Source organism: Puntigrus tetrazona, unplaced genomic scaffold (assembly GCF_018831695.1).
Source record: "Puntigrus tetrazona isolate hp1 unplaced genomic scaffold, ASM1883169v1 S000000175, whole genome shotgun sequence".
Taxonomy (NCBI): domain Eukaryota; kingdom Metazoa; phylum Chordata; class Actinopteri; order Cypriniformes; family Cyprinidae; genus Puntigrus; species Puntigrus tetrazona.
Window position 1 is genome coordinate 535,794 of NW_025047846.1, and position 22,145 is coordinate 557,938.

General features: G+C 38.6%; 4 protein-coding genes across 7 annotated transcripts in view; all 4 read right to left on the minus strand.

Annotated features, from left to right (window-relative positions):
* Nucleotides 1-2,622: 2,622 nt before the first annotated feature.
* On the minus strand, nt 2,623-4,263 carry tmsb4x (thymosin beta 4 X-linked). The gene is made up of 3 exons (XM_043230559.1): nt 4,112-4,263; nt 3,208-3,320; nt 2,623-3,127 (listed from the first exon to the last, which is right to left on the minus strand). The coding sequence occupies exons 2-3, from the start codon at nt 3,305-3,307 to the stop codon at nt 3,093-3,095; spliced, it is 135 nt and encodes a 44-aa protein (XP_043086494.1). The 5' UTR covers nt 3,308-3,320; nt 4,112-4,263; the 3' UTR covers nt 2,623-3,092.
* An 849-nt stretch (nt 4,264-5,112) lies between these two features.
* Nucleotides 5,113-13,071, minus strand: LOC122333057 (toll-like receptor 8). Its single transcript, XM_043230558.1, has 3 exons — nt 12,800-13,071; nt 9,655-12,276; nt 5,113-6,231 (listed from the first exon to the last, which is right to left on the minus strand). The coding sequence occupies exons 1-3, from the start codon at nt 12,800-12,802 to the stop codon at nt 5,782-5,784; spliced, it is 3,075 nt and encodes a 1,024-aa protein (XP_043086493.1). The 5' UTR covers nt 12,803-13,071; the 3' UTR covers nt 5,113-5,781.
* Nucleotides 13,072-14,388: 1,317 nt separating this feature from the next.
* Nucleotides 14,389-18,831, minus strand: tlr7 (toll-like receptor 7). Its single transcript, XM_043230557.1, has 2 exons — nt 18,372-18,831; nt 14,389-17,773 (listed from the first exon to the last, which is right to left on the minus strand). Exon 2 carries the CDS (start codon nt 17,771-17,773, stop codon nt 14,633-14,635), a length of 3,141 nt encoding a protein of 1,046 aa, XP_043086492.1. The 5' UTR covers nt 18,372-18,831; the 3' UTR covers nt 14,389-14,632.
* A 149-nt stretch (nt 18,832-18,980) lies between these two features.
* The window catches only part of frmpd4 (FERM and PDZ domain containing 4), a 51,443-nt gene continuing 48,278 nt past the window's right edge, over nt 18,981-22,145 (minus strand). For all 4 annotated transcript variants that reach the window (XM_043230553.1, XM_043230554.1, XM_043230552.1 and 1 more), the window contains one exon: nt 18,981-20,553. In XM_043230553.1, the coding sequence (XP_043086488.1) occupies nt 20,549-20,553 (5 nt within the window). In that variant the 3' untranslated portion in view covers nt 18,981-20,548. The remainder of the gene's footprint in view (nt 20,554-22,145) is intronic.

Here is a 22,145-nt window from a genome sequence, read left to right on the forward strand (position 1 = left end):
TGGCATTTGTGTCACAAATCTGGCTTTTTTTCCCCACAGTACCAAATTTTTCTCACAATTGCAAGCTTATATATCAATTATTTTTTTCCACAATTCCGATCTTTTTAAATATAGAGTTTATATAATGTCTTTTTTCACCTCAATTCAGAATTTTTCTCACAATTGCAAGTTTATATCTTGCAGCTCGTCTTTTTTGACTATTTCAGGGGAGGTGGATTTCTACTTCTTACAATTTTGAGGAAAAAACGTCAGGATTGTGAGGTAAGTCAACATACTTTTCTGTTTTTTGATTCAGTGGCAGTAAGGGGCTTCCGTAGTTCCCTATATGCCATCTAAAAATACTTTTAGTGCAGTGAAAAAGCTGCAGATGTCCGATAGCCACGTCACAATGAAACCGCTGACAGAAAAGGCCTGAAACATTGCACAAGCCACAGCAAACCATCACCGGTCATGCTTCAGACCCGTATGTTTCTCCCAGTCAGGTAGTCAGGTTATCACTTATCATTATCAATAGCAATTCGGCTACAGAATACTAAAAAAGAAAAGAGGAATTTGTTTATGCGTTATGAAGCACATAAAGTCTTGGTGATATCACAAACGCTCGGAAAAGGGCAAGTACAAGAGTTATAATCAGTGTCTGCTATCATAAACACAAGCTAAAAATAAACCAGAAACATTTAGAACTAAGTCCCCCAGACGGAAAATCCAACAAGATAGTCATATCACTTTTTTTTTAAGCCGTGCAAAATGTAAAACAAACTCAATAGGCATTAGCTAGATGCAGATATGTTTTACCGATGGAGGTAAAAGTGTCCAAAGGCGAACTGAAGGAACGGTAGATGCGGTAATTCTGGATCTGGCAGATTAAAACACCATTAACAGCTCCAGATTAGTGCTTATCCACTTTAAACGAGGGCTTAATGAAGCTAATGCTGCTCGGGGCAGACCTGCACCAATATTTAACATTTGCTCCCAACTTTACGCTCAGTTTGAGTCGGGTTTTATGAGCAAGCTTAAAGATACAGCATCCCATACAACCACGCGACGTAAAAAGACAGAATCTCTTAAATCTGCAAAAAAAGTCACATTTCATACCCAATCCAGAGAAAAGTAGGGTTATATACGGATAAAATACTCTTAAAAGTACATTTAGCAAAAGGGAAAAAATGCTATTTTGAAGACTGACAGAATTTGGCAGCATTATGACATTTATTTATAAAATCAAGGCAGAAAAACGAAACTGTAAGAGTCAAAAACATCAAACCAGACTCACTGTAATGCAATGATTCTACGCAGTTTAAAAATATAGATTTTGTAATTACACATCAGTACAAACTAACGCTATCAATTATGTATTTAAACGATGCATTAAAAACTAATTCTTATTTTTGTTGTCATGAATGTTAGCGGTAATAAGATGTTTTTTAAAACGACTGCTATTTATTTTTAAATGACTGACAAGAAACGCCAAGAAACATTCTAGAAACCACCTAAATACACCCTTAGCAACCATATAGCAACACCCTAGCAACCACTCGGGAAACCCTAGCAACACGATGCGCTTAATTGCTAATGCAAACATATTATTTTTCTACAGCGTCTAAGTCGGAGTCATTTCTTTCTGGTTTCTGTTTTCGTCAGTTCTGTGAAATTCTTCCCAGAAAAACGCGAATCAGAACGGTCAGTTATTTAACGCTCCAGACCTAATTATTAAGTTCTAGCGGTGGGTTCTGAAAGCTCATATACCGTACGGCTGCTGAAGCGCAAAAAAAGCTCTCCAAACGTAACGAAAGCGTTCGGGGAGGCCGTTATCAGCAGTTCCAGAGTTCAGCAGATATTGCGTCTGTCCTTGACGACTATTGAGCGGCTCCTGGCATGTGCTGAAACAGATTGGCTCCGGGGCCCTTTCACGGGTCAGATGAAGTCACAACACGCCAATGTGGGTCAATAGTGGCCAACATCCACTCAACGGACAAGAGAAGATTTGATCAGAACAACGACCAGACCGCCTTTGTTCGTTATTTAAGCGGAGGAACGCCATCGAGTCTGTTTTACACCTAAAGTTAGAAACGCTGAACCTTATTTGTAGACGACGTTCTGAACTAACCAACGAAACGGCAAGAAATAAAGCTAGAAATGTATTTGTGTGTACGTGAAAGGCCGAGTTCATTTTAAAATGCAACTATTCTTAGTTTATGCATTTTTAACTCACATTTAAGTCAATATAGTTTGTTATTTAAGAGATAAAAGTGGTGTAATTTTACTTAATATTCTACCCATGTTGATAAAGCACCTTATAATTGTACAATCACAAAAATTAAATGCTAAATGTCTAGAAATGAATTTTAAGTAGCTAAGATTTTGCATTTAGGCCCACCTAATTGAATTTTGCAATTTTTTTTGGTCGATATAAAACTAAAAATTCAAATAATAATAAATAATAAAAAAGTGAAATATTCTTAGTTTAATGCACATTATTCTGGTCGTGCTCATAACTTAAACGTCTAACAGGCTTGTATTTATTTTTTTATAGCAAAAAAACCCACGTTTCTTTTTTCGTAAAGCGACGACAAGCCGATACGGCTGAAAGCGAAAAGCACAAAACAAACATTTAAAAAGATGTCCATCTGAATATTACAGATTTTTATTTGCATTACAAAACAAAAAATTGTGCATTCCAAGACGTCAACATACAAAAAAAACAAAAAAAAAACACTGCATGACTTTAAAGCATTTGAGCAAGTCAACCAAGGTCACAAGAGATGTTACAAGAGCGAGTCTCTGTTACGCGTCACTCAAACTCCTAGCCCCGCCCCCTCGCCGCTTCTCAAAGCAGTGGGCTCCGCCTCCTCCTCCTCCTCCTCCTCCATATCAACAAACTTCATGAGAATATCAGTGGTGCGGTTTACAAAAAGAGGAGTACGTGGGCACAAAAACATAGGGCTTGCACGGACGTCTGCATTTTTTTTTTGGTTGTCCAATCACAATGCGACTTAGGTCATATTTTATTCCGTTAAAAGTTAAACAGCGAGAAGACGTGAAAAAGAAGGCAATGTGGAATGTACAGTGCATAGAAGTGCGCCGAGCAGGTTTCATGACGAACCCGCCTGTTTCTCCTGTTCGATGGCTGAAAGACAAGAGCACAGGGTTATTCGTCAGCCTCGGGTTCGAAGCGCAACGCCTCGGAAAAGCGGCGAGAAATCTTACTTTCTTTCGACGGCAAGGGATTTTTCTCCTGAGTTTCTGTTTTCTTCAGCTTGCTCTTGTCGAAGCTGGTCACCTCCTCGAGATTTGGCTTGTCAGACATGTTTGCAGCGGGTCTGAATTTGAACGACAGGAAATGGCATGCTGTTAATGATGACACACACACACACACAAAGAGACAATTGCATGCGGGCACAAGGCCCTGAGACCAATACACTTAATATTCATATCAGTGCATGGATGGAACGGGCTTTTTCCAGTCCTTTGTTTCCCTGATCTGTTGCATTTGGTGTCCTAATGTAAAGAAGACGCACTTAAATGTGCATTCCAGAGAAAAAAAGAAATGCAACAAAAAGAAGAAAGGTGAAGTCTCGCTTTAAGGTTATAATAATGTAATAAGCGGGTAATAAGCGAGTAATAAGCGGGTTCTAAGGAAACGTTGGTGTTGCATCACAGTCTTGAGTATTTGGTATGTAACCACCGCCCTTTCCTGTTCATTCCCTCTCACATTTCACTTCATATCAACCTTTCAATCCGTAAAACACCGTTTTAGCTTTTGCAACGATTTAAGGAGATTTCCAACTCGCGTTTATGCCGTATTTCACATTTTGGCGCATTGAACAAAAACTGATCAGGCTTGTCATTCATGAACAAAGAAACTACAGCGAAGCTTGATTCGCCGTCTCTCGCTGACACGTTAAGGATCCCGTCCACCCTCACGATGCATTTCGGTTTTGCCACATTTCCCGGCGGTGATCGCACGCGATGCATGAGTTTGTTTGCAAATTGCGCGTAAGGGCGAAACCAGCTCATGAAAATGCACCGGCGTTACAGGCTGCGGACCACGGGTTAAGGAACGATGCGTTCGTGCATTCTCAAAGGGGAAAAAAGAGATTGTCGTGCTCACCAGAGTTCGTGGTAGTCGAAGCGCTTTATTCTCCAGCGGATGCAGCAGTGTGAGGAAAAGCGCAGAATCACTGGATTTATAAGCGGGGGTATGCAAATCACGTGACTGACGTCACCGGACCGCTAGACGCATCCTCACTTCGAGGAGTCAGTGCAAATATATATATATATATATATATATATATATATATATATATATATATATATATATATATATATATATATATATAACCACAAACGAGATAAAAAGGATGCAGGTTTTTAATGCACGTATTTAAGAATTGAGAAACGCACGAGGAACTGAAGTGAACGCCCTCTGAGAGGCGCGCTGCTGTTGGGCGACAGCGACATCTGGCGGACATCTGCAATAATGTCTTTAAATAAATACACATTTAATTTATTTTTTTATTTTTTTAAAGACGAATCGCTGAAAATGGCTCTATGTTCATTTTTCCATCGGACAAAATTCAAGTGCAAACGATTATGGCATACTTCTACTTCAATGCACTGATGGGTACAAACGCATGAAACGCGATTTTTAAAAGATCGCAAACATGTTGTCGTTTTTGGGTGTTTACACGGTAAAGTCGGTTCAGCAAGACCCGATACGGGAAAAATGGAGCTGTGAACTGATTGTTTTGTGGACTGCAACGCTAATGCCTCCGGCTAACATTTATAAAGCTAAACACTCTGGTTCTAAATGAATGAATGAATGAAACATATTGTTTTTTTAGGTTAAGCAGGCCCCATGCACTAGACACGTTTAAAAGAAAGCGTATTTTAGCAGGCATGAGAGGAAGGCTGATCTGGACCGTAACAGGAAGTGTGTGCGATCAGTTCCTGTTAGCTGTTAGCAGACTATTTCAAGCAGTTCCTTGTGAAATTAGCTTTGCTTTTTCATCATGCCACGGTGAGAACCGAAAAGGGGTGCTTTCGTTAAATCTTTCTCTGCATCGCTTGTATTGAGCGTGTGTTTGCAAAGAGAAACAACAGAGTTTGGAATGGATTTTAAAATGATTAGTTTTAATATAGTTTGAATTTACATCTTTCAAGATTGTGCGCACGATATTCTACCTCATGTGGGCTTTAAGATACAACAGATGAATTAAAACTGACTAAGTGAAGGATTCATTTTACATAACCTACTAGTACAGCTTCTTTACACTTTCGTTTTCAAAAGCATGCATTTTGCTACAAAGACGACATTTCAAGCCTCTTTTCATCAGTTTTGGAAATAAAATATGAAACAGATGGTGCTTGTCGGAAAGTCTAAATACGACAAACATAAAATAGCTACGTCAATTTTACACTAAAAAACAATGACTAAGATGTAAGTTCATGTTTTTTTTTCTAACACTTTCTAAAGAAAAATAGGAAAACAGGTGCCGCTTGTTGCATTTTGTTTCCACATATTGCATTAAAACCTGCAAGATTTTCTGTCAAAAACCTCTTGAAACATGTTTTTCTCCTCTCAGCATTACTCTTTAGCTCTTAGCATATGACTTGCACTTTGTTATGGATGTTTGCCACTGGTCTATTTCTATAAAATAAAAGTAAGAATTTCATTGAGATTCAATTTGTTGTCCACTCATAAGAATTAAACCTCGGCAATGATTTCTCTGGGTTTAAATTAGTTTCAGTAGCTCAAACCAGTTTCCTGCGTCGTTCCTTCTACTTGGTGGTGAAGTATCTGCTGTAGAGGTCGCTGTAAATGGCCTGGTTGTCCACTCGTATGGCGTTACGCAGCGACTGCCAGAACCAGGCCTCGGCGGAGGGGGATTGGGGCCACTCCAGAATGCTTCGCCCGCAGAGCCGTCTGCGCAGCCGCAAGAAATGGGAGTGCTGCAACACGGGCTCCAGAAGAAGCAGCACGATCACGTCTTCGTTCTCCTCCAGAAGCCTCTGGTGGGCCAGGAAGATGGCCAGCTTGAAGGAGCCGCTGTTCACGTAGCGCTCGGTCAGGACGAAGACGGTTTTACGGCTGTTCTGGATGCTCTGTGTCAGACTGTCCAGAACGGGAGAGCCGGGAATCCAGTCTCGTTCCTCCAGGCAAATGGGCAGGAATCCCTCGCCTTGATCCTCCAGGTGCACTCGCAGGTGATTGAGCACCCAGTCAGACACCTGCAAGAACCACACTCAGTGAATTGAACTGAATCAACACGTAACCGAATCGATAGTGAGCTGAAGCAACACTGAACCAAACCGAATCGACACTGAGCTGAATCAACACTGACCCGAATAGACACTGAGCTGAATCAACACTGACCCGAACCGAATCGACACTGAACTGAATCAACACTGACCCGAACCGAATCGACACTGAACTGAATCAACACTGAACCGAATAGACACTGAGCTGAATCAACACTGACCCGAACCCAATCGACACTGAGCTGAATCAACACTGACCCAAACCGAATCAACACTGAACTGAATCAACACTGACCCGAAGCGAATCAACACTGAGATGAAACACTACTGAACCGGATCAATAATGAGCTGAATCAACACTGAACCGAATCGACACTCACCCGAACCAAATCAACACTGAACTGAATCAACACTGACCCGAGCTGAATCAACCCTGAGCTGAATCACCACTGGACCGGATCAAAAATGAGCTTAATCAGCACTGAACCGAACCGAATCAACACTGAACTGAATCAACACTGACCTGAAGCGAATCAACACTGAGCTGAATCAACACTGACCCGAATAGACACTGAGTTGAATCAACACTGACCCGAACCGAATCAACACTGAACTGAATCAACACTGACCTGAAGCGAATCCACACTGAGCTGAATCAACACTGACCCGAATAGACACTGAGCTGAATCAACACTGACCCGAACCGAATCAACACTGATCTGAATCAACACTGACCTGAAGCAAATCAACATTGAGCTGAATCAACACTGACCCGAATAGACACTGAGCTGAATCAACACTGACCCGAACCGAATCGACACTGAGCTGAATCAACACTGACCCAAACCGAATCGACACTGAACTGAATCAACACTGACCCGAACCGAATCGACACTGAACTGAATCAACACTGAACCGAATAGACACTGAGCTGAATCAACACTGACCCAAACCCAATCGACACTGAGCTGAATCAACACTGATCCAAACCGAATCAACTCTGAACTGAATCAACACTGACCCAAAGCGAATCAACACTGAGATGAATCACCACTGAACCGGATCAATAATGAACTGAATCAACACTGAACCGAACCGAATCAACACTCACCCGAACCAAATCAACACTGAGCTGAATCAACACTGAACCGAACCGAATCAACCCTGAGCTGAATCACCACTGGACCGGATCAAAAATGAGCTTAATCAGCACTGAACCGAACCATCTACTTACCAATAAAATAAAGGAAATATCATTTAAACTGATTCACAAATGTTACCCTACTAAGACCTTTCTAAAGAAATATAAATCTGATATTGAAGTGAGCTGCAGTTTTTGTGAGTCATCTAGAGAAGACCTCATTCATTTATTTTGGCTGTGCACCTACACAGAAAAATTTTGGTCAGATTTTTTAGCATTCATCTAATCCTATTTTGCGAGTGACTTTTACTTTTGATTTAAAGATGCTTTCTTTGGAGTGTATGACTATTCAAAAGAAAATACAGGAAAATATTACATAATTAACTTAACATAATTAATGTTTTCTGTTAGCTAAATTTCATATCCATAAACAAAAGTTTACTGGTTCTAAAGCTCTGTTTTCTTTGTTTAAAATTGATTTGGACAAATATATGTAAACTATAAATAACTCTACAAATGTGGAAACTATGAAAACAATATCCCTGTATTCATCCTTTGTGTCTTTTTGGCATGCTTTTCTTGTTAACCCTGGCAAATCTGAATGTATATTTTGTTGTTAGTATTATTATTATTATTTTTGTCTTTATGTATAATTGTATCTATGTTATAATGTTTGTACTGTTCAATAATAATAATAAAAAAAAAAAAAAAAACACTGAACCGAACCGAATCAACACTGAACCGAATCGACACTGAACTGAATCAACGCTGAACCGAATTAACACTAAATTATTGCGTCATTTTATCTTGCGGAGTGTAATATTTACTTTTTTTTCTATATAAACTCGCAATTACAAGCTATGAATTCAGAATTGTGACATATATAAAAGTCACAACTACGCGGGAAAAAGTCAGAATTGTGTGATATAAACTTGCTATGCGAGTTGTAAAGTCAGATTTTATGCAGAAAAAAGACTAAGACAACCTCTGTATTGCAATTTTGTATCTCACAATTCCGACTTTATAACTTGCAATTGAGAAAAAAGTCATAATAACGCTTTTGTTTTGTTTTTTTTCTATACTGAAGTGAATAACACTGAGCTGAATCAAAACAATTCCATGAACAATGTATAAAAAACATTTGCGCATTAACGTTTTGAGAATGAAAGAATGTTTTTTATAACTAAACTATCATGCTACTTGGGTTTACATCCAAATTAAAAATTTATCTTAAGTCCGTCAGTTTTGCCTCTTTGTCGCCATCTCTGGTAAAAATCTGGAATTGTAGTCAAGTGTGGAATTATTTTTGTTGCGTGGGATTGTGCTCCGGAAAATCCTGTATTTAGTAATCACAGATTATAAACCACGTCTTGGAATATATCACCAAATAACAATTTTCTCCATGCTTTATTCTGACCACCTGAAGAAAAAAAGCATTAACATAAATTGAGCTTCTATGGCAGTGGTTCCCAACCTTTTCTTGTTTGAAACCCTTGGAAAGCCTTTCAAAAGTTCCCGGCACCCTTATAAGGAAATAGATATTTAAAATCTCCGTAGCTTTTTTATTATTATTTATTTGTTTCATTTCGAGAGTTTGCATGCAACAACACCTTATACCTAGTCCTAGATGATATGAGAATACTGTTTACACTGATTCTGCCTTAATAAAAAAATTTTGTTGAAATTTTGGCGGCACCCTCAAAAGATCTCACGGCACCCCTTAGTGCCGCGGCACACCGGTTGGGAACCATTGTTCTATGGTGATCGATTAGCTTATATCACATCAATCCCTGCAAATTATTAATATTGTTATACTTTATTTTACATATTAGTATGTAGAATTCAATTTATGCTTCCTTTGAATTTTTTTTTTGTTTATTATAATTCAAATTATTAAATAGCTGCAATGGTTGACACCTTTATTGGGGCAATAAACCCTGCCCAATACTTTATTTTCAGGATTTTTATTTCCTTCATTTGTTTGAAAATAAATGCTTTTGTGATTTGTCAGAAGGTGGATTCGAACCCACGTATAACATTATTATAAACTAACTGTTGTGAATCAGGCTAAAGTGAGGCAGTAGTTTCGAACACTGGCTGGTTATGTACTTGCTCAAACATGTTGATGTTGGATAATTTTTAAATCATAAACGGACTGCAGCTTTACTTAAATTTTGCTGCTTTGCCGTTTATTAATATGCTCTGAAGATAGCTGTATTGTATATATGCAAAATGAAAAAAGGTGACTCCACCTGTGTGTCCTTGGTGTCGTAGGTGATGAAGGCGTCGTAGATGCAGCTGTCAGAGCTCAGTTGCTGATAGCCAGTAAATCTAGCTTTCAAATAGTAGAATAAGTAGGAAACGTCCCAGTAGAAAAGGTGCATTCCGACGGCCACGAAAGTAATGCATATAATACAGAAAGTGGAGAAGAAGTACGCCAGAAAGGCTAGCTGGTCATTATTGCATTCCGTAATGTCAAAGTGCATCACTGCTGCACCTCTCCTCTCTTCAGGCATAGCGCATGTCACTGCAGTCACCAATCTGGGGATCTTCACCGTAGTGTTGTAAATCCACAGAATGAATTCAAGCAGGTCGCATGTGCAATGGAAAGGGTTGCCGTTAAGCGACAGCGTCTTTAGGTGAATCGAGGTTTCCGATGGAAATGTGGACCGGTTGATGGTTATGAGGCGGTTGTGACTGAGATCAAGCTTCTTTAGGTTTACTGCTCCCAGGAGAAATCCACTGGAAAGCTCATATATCTGGTTGTGCCGCAGATCAAGGTACTCCAAGAAGGGAACATCATTTGACAAGTTGCTAGATAGTCTCTCAATGGCATTGTAACTTAAAATGAGCTCTCGGAGATCAGGTAACTGTCTCAACATTTCCCAGCTAACGTTCGACATGTGATTGTGGCTTAATTGCAACCTTTGAATGCTTCTTGGAAGGTTTTTGTAAATCCTAAAAGGGATCTTATCGATGTAGTTATAGGATATGTCCAGATAGGTCAGATTGGTCAAGTCTTTAAATAGCCTATCGTAAGTTCTGTCTTCCAACCTCCACATCTTGCCGAGGCTATTGTGCTGGAATTGCAGCTCTTGAAGAGACTTGCTTGACATGGTTTTGGTGGTTAACGTATAGATGCTATTGTGGCTCATATTTAACACTTTCAAAGAGGGCAAATGTTTGAGAAAGTTCAAATTGTGCGTCACACCTTGCACGGTGAAGTAGTGGGGGTTGTAGCTAAGATCTAGCACCTCAAGACTCTGTAACTCTCGGAAGGCGTAATCGTATGCCAGGTCAATTTTGTTGAAGGACAAGTCCAGATATTTGAGGTCTGGGAGCGTTATGAATTCAGATCCATTCGGAGCTGTGGCAAATCCATTTCCTGAAAGGTTGAGACAAGATATGTTCCCGTATGGCTGAAACTGTTCAGGAGTAATTAAAAACAGGTTGTTTCGGCTGAGATCCAACACGCGGCCGACAGCGTAGCACTCTGGTTTTACGAGCTCTTTTGGAATGTCGAAAGAATATTCTTTAGGATAAGGTTCGGACATTGAAGTAATCTTGGATGAAGATTTTAAACCAACGCCTGTATCTTCACGCAACTCTCCCTTTACAGTCACTGGGTAAAGTCTGTTTTCTGAAAGATAGATTAGTTTCACATGTTGAAATTTTTCAAAAATGTCCGCCTTTGCTCGGACAATGAAGTTAATTCCCACATCCAATACTGACAGATTTTGCAAACCAAAGAGGGAGCTGAAGGTTTCTTTGTGGATTTCTTTGAAAACCAAACCTTGAAGGTGCAGGGTCTTCAGCGAGGTTAAGTTCGCAAAGCTGGGCGATATCGTAACAGTGGTGGGGTAAGTCTTCAGAGCGTAGTTAAACGAGAGGTCGAGTTTCGTCAGCAGTGGCAGATTATTCAAGAAAATGTTACTTTGAATGGCTTCGAACAAAAAATTAAATGACAGGTAGAGCTCCTCGAGATTTGAGATGTTCGCGAACCAAGTAGGATCGATCTTTTCCATTGAATTCCCAGCGAGGTGCAGAAGCCGTAGCTTTCCGAGGCCGGCGAAGGCTCGTGGATGAATTTCAATGGAAACATTTTTACACGGAATGCATGGATATGGAGCATTATGACATCGCGGACAGTTCCCTTGGATCTTTAGACTTATGAGATTCTCAAGTCCTTGGAAATCATGCTCTGTAATGTACGATATTCTGTTTGAAGCAAGCTCAAGCGTCATTAATGACGAAGGCAATCCTTTGGGGACTTGAGTTAAGTTATTGTAGGACAAAGTAAGGTGTTTCAAGTTAGTCAGGGCAGAAAAACTTCCGTCTTCAATATGATAATAACTCAAGCAAGGATTCCAGTAGTAGCAGTTTCTCGAAAGGTAGATGAGGGACAGATTTTGCACATGCCTGAAGGATGTTGAGTTTAACCAAGTGATCTTGTTCTCAACCAGCCTTAGCTCTTGCAGATTCTTTGGTATATCATTCGGGACATGATTTAGCCCGATCCCGTTGAGCTCCAGCGTACGTAGCTTGGTCATATTCGAAAATACCCCAGCTCCAACAAGAACCTTTTGATTATTATTCAACCAATTCAGATTTAGATTGGTCAGATTCGCCAGGTCTTGGAAGTTTTGTGCTGTTATGTTCTTGATCTTATTCTCAGACAGATCAAGGTAGGTTGTATTCGGTAAGAGCTTTGGCACCACTTTAAGCCCACGTCCATGGCAGTAAACCACAACTGTCATTGCAGTTACGTTGTTATGTATATCACAGGGTTGAGTCTTTAGACTTGTCGTGTCCATTTCACAAATCATTAGTGCGATCTTCATCATCATAATGAGCCAGATGTCTAATTTTATTACCTGTGGGATATGAAACACAGAGCTGTTTACCGGCACTGAGCAATACAATTTGTTACAAAAACTATTTTAGCACAATGCCTTTTTTATGTGCATGATGTGCAATTGTCTTTGCAACCATTATAAGCAAGTGCAAAGAGAAGAGAAGAGAAATGCTTTCATTTTAACACTTATGGTATGAAACACAACTGTGAAATGGCACTGAGCAATACAACCAATTGTGACAAAAGCGTTTTTAGCTTGTTTAAACAATGCATGGGTCTAAAAGTAAACGCATCTAAGTTTATCACCACTGGTTAAGTGAAATTTTGTAATTATTATAGCAATTTAATAAAACATTTTGCTGAATTATACCAATGCATTTTTATGTGCACGACATGTATTTGTCTTCATAACCATGATCAGCATATGTAGAAGACTATAAAAGCCATAAACGTGCATCCAAGTTCATCTCTTTAAAAATCAATTATACATCATACATAACAATGAATATCCATAGGAGACTTAATGAGGTGTACTTCCTTACCATGGTAGCAATGTCTATCTAATGTCCCAGTGCAAGCTATACAATGCGTAGAGCCAAAATAAGCGTCTGGTGAAACGCACACAGTTGCATTTAGGAAACAGGAAGTTTTGGTTTTACAGCTACAAGAAACAAGATTATTTTAACACTAACAGCTCTAAATGCTGCTTTTGATCAGCACCTGGTAGTCCACTGACTAAATGGTTCAGTTTCTGTTTAATGCTGTTTGTTTGATTTTTTTATTTTTTTCAGTGTGGATCTGTACAGCCACAAAGATGAAAGTGGTTTCATCAGTTGCCAGAATATGTGAGGAAGTTCTGCCTACGTTGTTCCTTCTTCTCAGGGACACAACAGCACAGATCACATGCACATTTACAAACGTTACAGGGGCTCAGAAATCAGAGTCACCGTTTAAAAAAACCCCACTGACATTGTGGTCACTGAAAGCTGTTTGCTCGGGCATTATTCTTAGCGGTTCCGCTTGGTGACACTACTATCACAAAAATAAACACTTCGTCTTTACAACTTGAAATTTAATAAGCAGCATTTTTCTAAAGTTATTGTTTTGGCCAGAACAACAAATTGCCTGTTTGCATATTCCATTTGAAATGGCATAACAGTGATTTCCTACTAAATAAGATTATGATGAATATGCATGATGCATTAACAAAGTATTCATAATGTACATTGTAATGAATTAATCTTGTCATTAAGTGTTTTAACCGAAGTTCAAATGAATTTTGAAATTTGAAATTTGTCATATGATTTAATGCATTATACTTTCTGAAGGTGCGACAATGAATAAGTATTCATGAGATCATTCAGTGGATTATTTAATTATCATATTTTCTGTTTTTGTGAAATTATAAACATGTTAAATCGTTATTTTACCCATGGATCAAAGCTACTTATGTATATCGTTAAATATATCTAAGAATATACAGTTTTTGTTCAGTTACCTCATTTTTAAGGCCATGAGACATTGCTGTGGTTTTCGCTTTTAATCACATTCATACCAGTCCCACAGGGACCCTGGGTAACATGTCTTTGGAGACCAGGGGGAAAGCAGATGCCTCGCAATGTTTCATTTCTGAATAAACTGAAATATACTTAATATTGCACGTTGATTTGTTAGAATGAGATTCGAAAATCCTTTGTTCCAGAAAAACAGATTAATAAAAACATTGTAATTTAAGACTACAATAATTTGACTTCGACATTTAAAGCCAGCATTACAAATACAAAAAGCCTGATTGGTGAAATGAGCATAAGGATTTAGAGTAAGCATAAAATAACTCAAATTAGCATAAAACTGGTACTACACACTACTGAATAACAACAATAACAACAACAAAAAAAAAAAAAAAACGAAACCAGAAATAATGAAAAACCGTATAGACGGTTAAAAAATACAAAAGCAGCCAATAAAATTAATAAAACTTTGAAAAAGACAATAATAAATGCTAATTCAAAGTATTAATAAACTATAATGGTATTTTAATGAGAATAAAATAACACTAACATGAGTATGTATTATTATTATTATTATAATAACAATACATACAAATATTATCATCAAATATGCATACATATAAGAGGCAAAATGCTTTTTAATTGAAGCACAATCAAGTCAACTTTACAAATATATGTCATCTACCAAGTAACGAAACCATATGTGTTTAAACTGCATTGTAAGGTTTATTTTTAGTTATATGGACAATAAAACAAAGTCTACCAGGATTAAACTAAAGAAGGTTTTAAGGAATGCAGAAATATATGCAGAAATAAATCTTTAAGGTTTCAGATGCATCAGCGAGTCCATGGAGTGTGTCCCAATCACAGAGTTTCCTGGAAGAGTTTATTGTATTGCTGATTCTCAGTTGCCATGACACTTCTGAGACTGAACCAGAAGTACCTCTGTGCTTGAGGGTTCCTCGGCCACTCGAGAACTGATTTTTTATACAGCCTCTTTCTCAGTCTGAGGTACTTGGAATGACAAGGCATTTTCTCCAGGAATATCAGTACGATAACATCATTTCTTTCATCCATGAGTCGCTGGTGGGCTAAATAAAATGCTGTCCTGAAGCTGCCGCTCTTGATATATCGACAGGTCAGAATGAAAACAGTGCGTTTACTTAACTGTATGCTTTGGGAAAGGTTTTCAATGAGGGGACATCCAGGAACCCAATCCCGCTCTTCCAAACAGAGTTGCATCTTTGGGTCACCCTTGTCTTCCAGGTGAACGCGAAGCTCTTGCATGACCCACTCGTGAACGGCTGGATCAGTCGTATCATAAACAACAAAGGCGTCGTAAACAGCGCTGTTGGAGGAAAGTCGACGATATCCCTTGAGTTTGGCCAAGGAGTAATGGTAGATGTACCAAACATCCCAAAGAAAGAGATGACTTGATATAGTGAGCGTGAGAATGCTAAGAATCACAGATGTCATTAAAATGCAAAGGATGATGGATAGGGAGTTGTGTTGGCAGGCTTGGATGTTAAGGAAAATCACACTTTGACCTTTTTGGGCACTTGGTGAAGCGCAGGTGACGTCCATTGCGAGTCGCGGGATGTACACGGACGTCCGGTTGATCCATCTAACAAACCAGGTGGCATTGCAAGAGCAGACAAACTGGTTGTTGTTCAAGTAAAGGGTCTGTAAGTGGTCTATTACGTTTTCTGGGAAACTCGACTCATCGATGAACTGGATGCAATTATAACTGAGATCCAGGACTTTGAGGCTGAATGCATCCTTGAGGAAATTGGGAGTCAGTTTCACAATGTTGTTCTTGTGTAGGACCAGAGTTTGGATTGATTTCGTATAGTTAGACAAGCATGCAGGAACGTCCGTCAGGTAATTCCCACTGAGGTCTAACTTAATTAGTTTTTTAAGGTACACAAGGCCCTCCCAATGAAATGACTTTAACCGGTTGTCAGCAATGTACAGCTCTGTGAGGGTGTCTGGAAGACCTTCAAAAACTTGTAGTGGAATGAAGTTCAGATTGTTGCGAGAGATATCAAGAGACTTCAAGACTAAAAGTTTCTTAAAGTAGTTGGCGTACCTTGTGTCCCCATCTCTCCACAACATATCAAGACGGTTGCCTTTAAACTCCAAATGCTCCAGAGTAAAACTTTCCATTTCTGTGTTAGTAGATGTTGAGATTTGATTATCGTTCATGATTAATTTGATCAGCTTACCCAAGTTCTTTGTAAAATTCAGCATGTGAGTTAAACCCTCAGCCACAAAGTAATGGCTGTTACGGCTGATATCCAGAACCACTAGGCTGCTCAGTTCCTGAAATGCTGAAGAGAACATCAAATCCAGACGATTGTCCGAAAAGTCTAGATATTGTAAATTCTTCAACTTGACGAACTCAGAACCGTTCAAACTCTGGCTCATGGCGTTCCCAGAGAGATTCAAACACTTTAGCTGATCAAGATCCAGAAATCTGGAATGAAGGAAAAAGATGTTGTTCCTGCTAATATCCAGTGTTTTTCCAAAGGAACTACATTCGTTGTTGAAAGGGCTTGTAATCCAGAGCTCCTTGTTCTTGTATTTGCAGCTGCGTGCATATTCATCATAAAGGAAATAGTGCATGTCCTTCACTTCTCCACTGTGGTACTGTGCACCTTGCGACATTGGAGAACTATAATGGTTTTCTCTGTGGTTAGAAGGCAAAGTTCCTCCTTGAGAAGGCATCGAGATTTTGTTGTCGGACAAGTTGATGATTTTGAAGCTTGTCAGGTTCTTCAGGACGCTGAGATGCGCTATCTTTATGAAGTTTGTGCCGAGGTCAATGAGCTCCAGTTTGTTTAACTTAGCCAACGGTCGGATGTCTTCCTGCTTGAGTTCTTGAAACACATACCCTCTAATTCTTAGGACCTTCAAAGATTTAAGATGATGGAATGATTTCGAAAGGTCCAGGGATGTAGGATACACCTGTAGCTCGTAATTGAAAGACAGATCCAACTCTTCCAGATTTGGCAACAACGAAGGAAAGGTGGTGCATGTTATCTCTTTAGCCAAAAAGTTGCTCGAGAGGTCTAGAAGACTAAGTTGAGTCAAGTTTTGAAACCACTCCAAAGAGATGTGTGTTAAAGAATTACTATGAAGGCGAAGAGTCTTTAGGTTCTTCAAGGTCTTGAAGGAGTTCGGGTGTATCTGAAGTGGAGCATTATTTGGGCAAGGAACGCATGGGAAAGGTGCATTATAACAACGTGGACAATTCCCACTCAAGTCCAGTATCTCCAGCTCCGTCAGGTTGTGAAAGTCCATGTCTGTTATTGACTGAATATTGTTGTTGTACAGGTATAGCTCTTTGAGGCTGGATGGTAGTTGGTGAGGAATGTACGACAAGTTGTTAGACTTTAGAGAAAGCAAACTCATCTTGTCAAGCTGCACAAATGCATCCTTTTCAATGTAATACGATGTGTTGCACGGGTTCCGGAAGTAGCAATTCTGCCCAAGATACAGTGTTCGGATATTCGTCAGTTCTGTCAGATTCTCCTTAAGGATCGAGTAAATACTATTGACTTCGAGACTCAGAAGCACTATGTTGTGAGGGAGGCCCTTGGGTATGCTGGACAGCTGATTGCCATCCAAATACAGAGACTTGAGGTTCTTTAGCTTCCAAAAGGTGCCGTTGTCAATCGTCAAGCGCTGGGTGCAGACGCGATCTTTGGGTCCGACCTTGATTGGTACGCAGTTGCAGCGCATGTCGATCTCTGTGATGTTCTGCAGCTTGTGAAACGAATAGTTTGTAATATGGGGTATGTGGTTGATTGTTAGGGTCAGGTTGGTGGTGTTCATTGGGATTCCCAAAGGAATTTCGGTTAGTTCTCGTTCAGTGCAGTCGACGGTGACCTCGCTCCCGTTGCTAGCCAGAGAAACGTCACACTTAAGACTTTTGGGGTACCACTCGGCTGGATTTAGCAAAGAGATGAGACCAGCTAAGATGATGAATGTCTTCCCTGTCATCTGAAAGAGGAAGATAGTGTGTGTTAAAATGTAGAATAATTATAAAACAATAGGCAAATAGCTGTCACTGGGGAAGTACCCTTTCAAAAATATACACATTTGTATCTCATGTGCCCCTAAATTGTGTAGAATTAAATGGTACGTAGCCTATTACAGTTTGAAAAGGTACAACATGAGTGTATGTATTTATTTATGTATATTATAATGTGAGCTGTAGCAATAGATCATGATTATGAAGATATTATGAGCTCAGTCTATGTCTCATTTAAGTGGTTTCAGATATATGGCATCAGCTTGATACATCTTTTTTGCCCAGAGATCTTTACATAACCCTGTTTAGCACATTTTACATGTTTACAGTAACTCCACTACATACAATCCCCAAATCAGTGCACAAAATGTAAAAAAAGACAAAAAACAAAACATTTTGGTTTAGCTGATATACGAAGGTAACATATTTTTAAACATTCAAGAAATAAACTAACATATCATGAAAAAAGTACTTGCAGTAACTACCTCAGAGCGATATGTTTTAAGACATAAATCACAAAATGAGAGAGCTGAATACTGTAAATGCAATAAACATTCAGTTACTCACCTTCTTCAACAAATCTGACGTTCTTTTTTGACTGTCAAATTTGCACTCCCTGTGATTCTTCAAGAACAGGTGTTATTGACAAAAAAAAAAGACAAAAGTGAGAGTGGATATATTTAAATGTAACTTCCCCTAGAACAAAGCTGTTCTGAACCTTTTTTTTTATAATTCTGCAAAATGATTTTATTACCAAAATACTACTTATGGGCATCATTATCTTATGTTATTGATGTATAATAGATGAATTATTATGTTATTAAAACAATATTATCAGTGAAACACAGCCATAAAGAGGAACATCATTACTTTCATCCTTTATCTCAAGGGACAGGTTTCTGTACTAGATATTAAGCAAAACAATGTCAGGGGTTCTGCTATGATTTTCTCATAAATGAAAGCAAAACCAGAAAAAGTGAAGCACTTCAATTCTGAAATGCTAAAAATATATTCTCTGTCCAACACAACAGTTGCTTCTTTAGCACACAAGTAGAGGAAGAACAATTAGAGAAAATAAAGAGGAAGAATGTTTCAAACAATGTAATTCACATGCTATTTATAAAAGAACACTGGAACAAAACGATGACTCATTAAGAAAAGAAAGACAGCATGAGATCAGTTTTCAAGCTGAAATATTTAATGAAGATGATTCAAATAAAATACATTACGATTATTTAAAGTCAACATGAAATCAAAACCGAACTTTCCTGGTCTTGCTGTGATCGATTCTTATGTTCAGGTTATTTTTAATAAATAATAATAATCATTTAAAAGGATTTCAGCAAAATGTGGTAACTTAATCAACCACTCTCTCCAACAGAATGTGGATACAATACTGTCCTACATTTCTCTTGAAGAATTTACACTGGGAAATACATCAGATGACAGTAGTTAAAATGGATTAAGAATGATGCTTCATGTTGACTTTAAGTAAATGTATGCATTAGCCAGTCAAATAAGAACAGCAAATGAAACAGTGCAAGTTGAGAACAGAATTGCAGTTTACAGATCATATAGTGGCTTAAAATTTATCTTATTTTTGAATGTGAAGCTCTTCTGGTGAAGACTAAAATAAACACATGGAACAAAATGGACGCGGCTATCAGGTGATGTGATATATATATATATATTGTCTTTTAAAAATTCTATGTATTGTAGAATACTTCCTTTTCATTTTACATATTACACAAAATATACACAAACACTGTTATCACAGTGAATCGCAATGGCCAGATTATCTCCATCTTCATGACAAACGTACAGTATGCGTGATATCATATGGCTTTACTATGGCTAAATAAAAGCAGTGATTTTCAACATATGGCCATTGATGCAACCAAATAACAGCGTACCGAACGCAAGTTTCATTTTGCTTTGGTCATCAAAATAACTTCCCAAAGCCTCCACGCAAAGTAAATAAAGTGACTTCCCCAATCGCTTCAAATTGTCTTTTTGCTGCTTAACAAAAAAAATCCTCCGAGCATAAAAGCCCCGCACATGCAGTCTTAGAGAATGTGGCTAAAAGAGACATATTAAGTGACCAGTGCAAGAATTTCTCAGAGCAACGCACAGTTCTTATGCCTGGGTTGTGTCGTCTGAAGTAATCAGGAGATGGACTTGTCTTGTTCCGACGCTTTTTGACTTAAACTTGTTTTCTGTGCTGACCTTTGTCAAACCCATTTGTCATTGGCTTCCGTTTCAGATGATTAAAGTCAACAAGAAATCAAAATTGTATCCCATTTACTTTCTTAATGCACATTCGTGTCATTCCAACTCCTTCCCTCCAACCATTCTGGCACAAAATGCCTACTTTTCGCAACGCAGTTCTGGCGGATAAACTTTGTCACATTATTGAAGCCAAATGGGTTGAGTTTCATGTTGACTTTGGAAATGACGGTGTTGTAATCGGCTCTTTCAAGGGTTGATTGGGTGACTACGACCAGTTTCCATAAAAAGTGTCAATGCTCCCTGAGCCAGTAGGTGTCTTATTTAGATTCCTTTTCTGCCTCCCTGAGGCAACCAGAGCGGGGGTCATTTGAGGCCAAGTGCAAGAATAAAGAGGGAAGCATTCAAGACCTCCGATCACCTCTGGTTTGGCACATAGGAAACTGTGCTATGGATGAATATGGACATATCGTGAGAGAAGACGATGATTCTTCCGTTTCATCTCCATCTGCAGCATGCTACACTGGTGGAGGAAAAAGAGAGGGATAAATTAGTCAGCCAGTATTTCGTCTCGTAATTTCATGCTTCTGGATATCTCAAATCCCTCATCCTGATTCGGTATGATAAGGTAATGACAAAAATGAATGACGTCAATGATAAGCCTAGGCAGGATACTTCAGAAAATCAGGAAATTCTAATTAAATCCTTCAACTTACCATCTGCAAAATAGCCTTCCTGATTTGAAGGTGAAGTGGTAAATTTCTGTTCCGTTTATGGTACTTTATAGAATTGCAATCTAAATTTTTTTAAACAGAATTACAGCATGCACTCACTCTAAAACATTAATATTTTAACAAAAATGCTGCAACCTTAAATAAAGTAAAACTGCATTTTAGTAATCATTTTTTTGTAATAATTTTGCCATCATTTACCCATCCTCATTTTTTTTCCATACTGTGGAAAGCTGTTCGGTTACCAACATTCTTAAAAGTATTTTCTTCAACAGCAGATGTGAAAATGAAAATGCATATAAACAGTAATGACCTCTCCTTGGACTCCTTTTTGTTGTTTTACTGCACGGAATCGCAAAGTACAAACAGAAAAAGTGAAAATGCATCTTAATCTACAATAATTATCATAAGTATTCATCCCCTTTTATAATTGACACATGCATTCACCCCCTTTTAATATACCATCAGAATGTATGGAGCAAGCTTTTTATTGTACGTCTAGATAAATAGCTTTTGTGTGCTCAAGGACTTTCAGTCGATTGTAGCATAAATGAGTCAGCACTGTGGAAGACCGTGAAGAAAAAGATCCTCCACACAGCTCTATGAAACAGTTACTGAAAAGCACCAGGCAGGGATTTCCGTGTCATTGAGCTTCCCTTGGAGTAACAGTTAAATCAATAATTAAGAAATGGGAAAATATGACACAGCAGTAAATGCACCAAGAGGAGAGCGTCCTTAAATGGTGCGTCATCGTGAAAGGAAGAGGTGAATGAGGGAGGACACCAAGACACCAATGTTACAAACTCCAGTCTGTGCAAATAACGACTGCTGCAACCTCTAAAGAGAAGCTACTGTTAAAAACGTCATGCAATATCTCGGATACAAATATGCCAGAAGACTAATCTGTCAGACTAAACACCATTTCAAATATACACCATCTTCACAGTGAATCATGCTGTAAGGATCTGTTGAAAAATTGAGGCTGGAGGGCCAAATGAATGCAAAAAATATGAGTCAGCAAGACACCTGGAACTCAAGGAGAATCAGACTGCCAACAGGAATAAAAAGATACCTTCAAAACAACTATTATGTCCTGTAGTGGTCAAGAGTTTAGGAGCCAGTTGCACCATCTGGGTGCAAGTTACAACTTACCCTAGTTTCAACTAACTTATTGGACACACTACTAAATGTTTTTCCATTGCATCTTTCAATTTAAGTGAAGCAACTATTCATAAAATATTTACTTGACCTAAAAAATGTCATTTGTGCTTTTTTAGCAGTATGTATTTATGGATTTTTATTTATTTCAAATAGTGTTTTAAATGAGTAATTAAGTATCATTTCAGTATTTTTGCCATCAGTTATGCAGAAGTTCGAAACAAGA

Excerpts from the sequence above, each read along its gene's own strand:
- tmsb4x (XM_043230559.1), bottom strand. The coding sequence starts at position 3,307 with ATGTCTGACAAGCCAAATCTCGAGGAGGTGACCAGCTTCGACAAGAGC. Across the intron at positions 3,128-3,207 it reads TCCCTTGCCGTCGAAAGAAA|CCATCGAACAGGAGAAACAG; the intron begins GTAAGATTTCTC and ends CTTGTCTTTCAG.
- LOC122333057 (XM_043230558.1), bottom strand. Across the intron at positions 6,232-9,654 it reads ACGACACCAAGGACACACAG|GTGTCTGACTGGGTGCTCAA; the intron begins GTGGAGTCACCT and ends TGGTTCTTGCAG.
- tlr7 (XM_043230557.1), bottom strand. The coding sequence starts at position 17,773 with ATGACAGGGAAGACATTCATCATCTTAGCTGGTCTCATCTCTTTGCTA.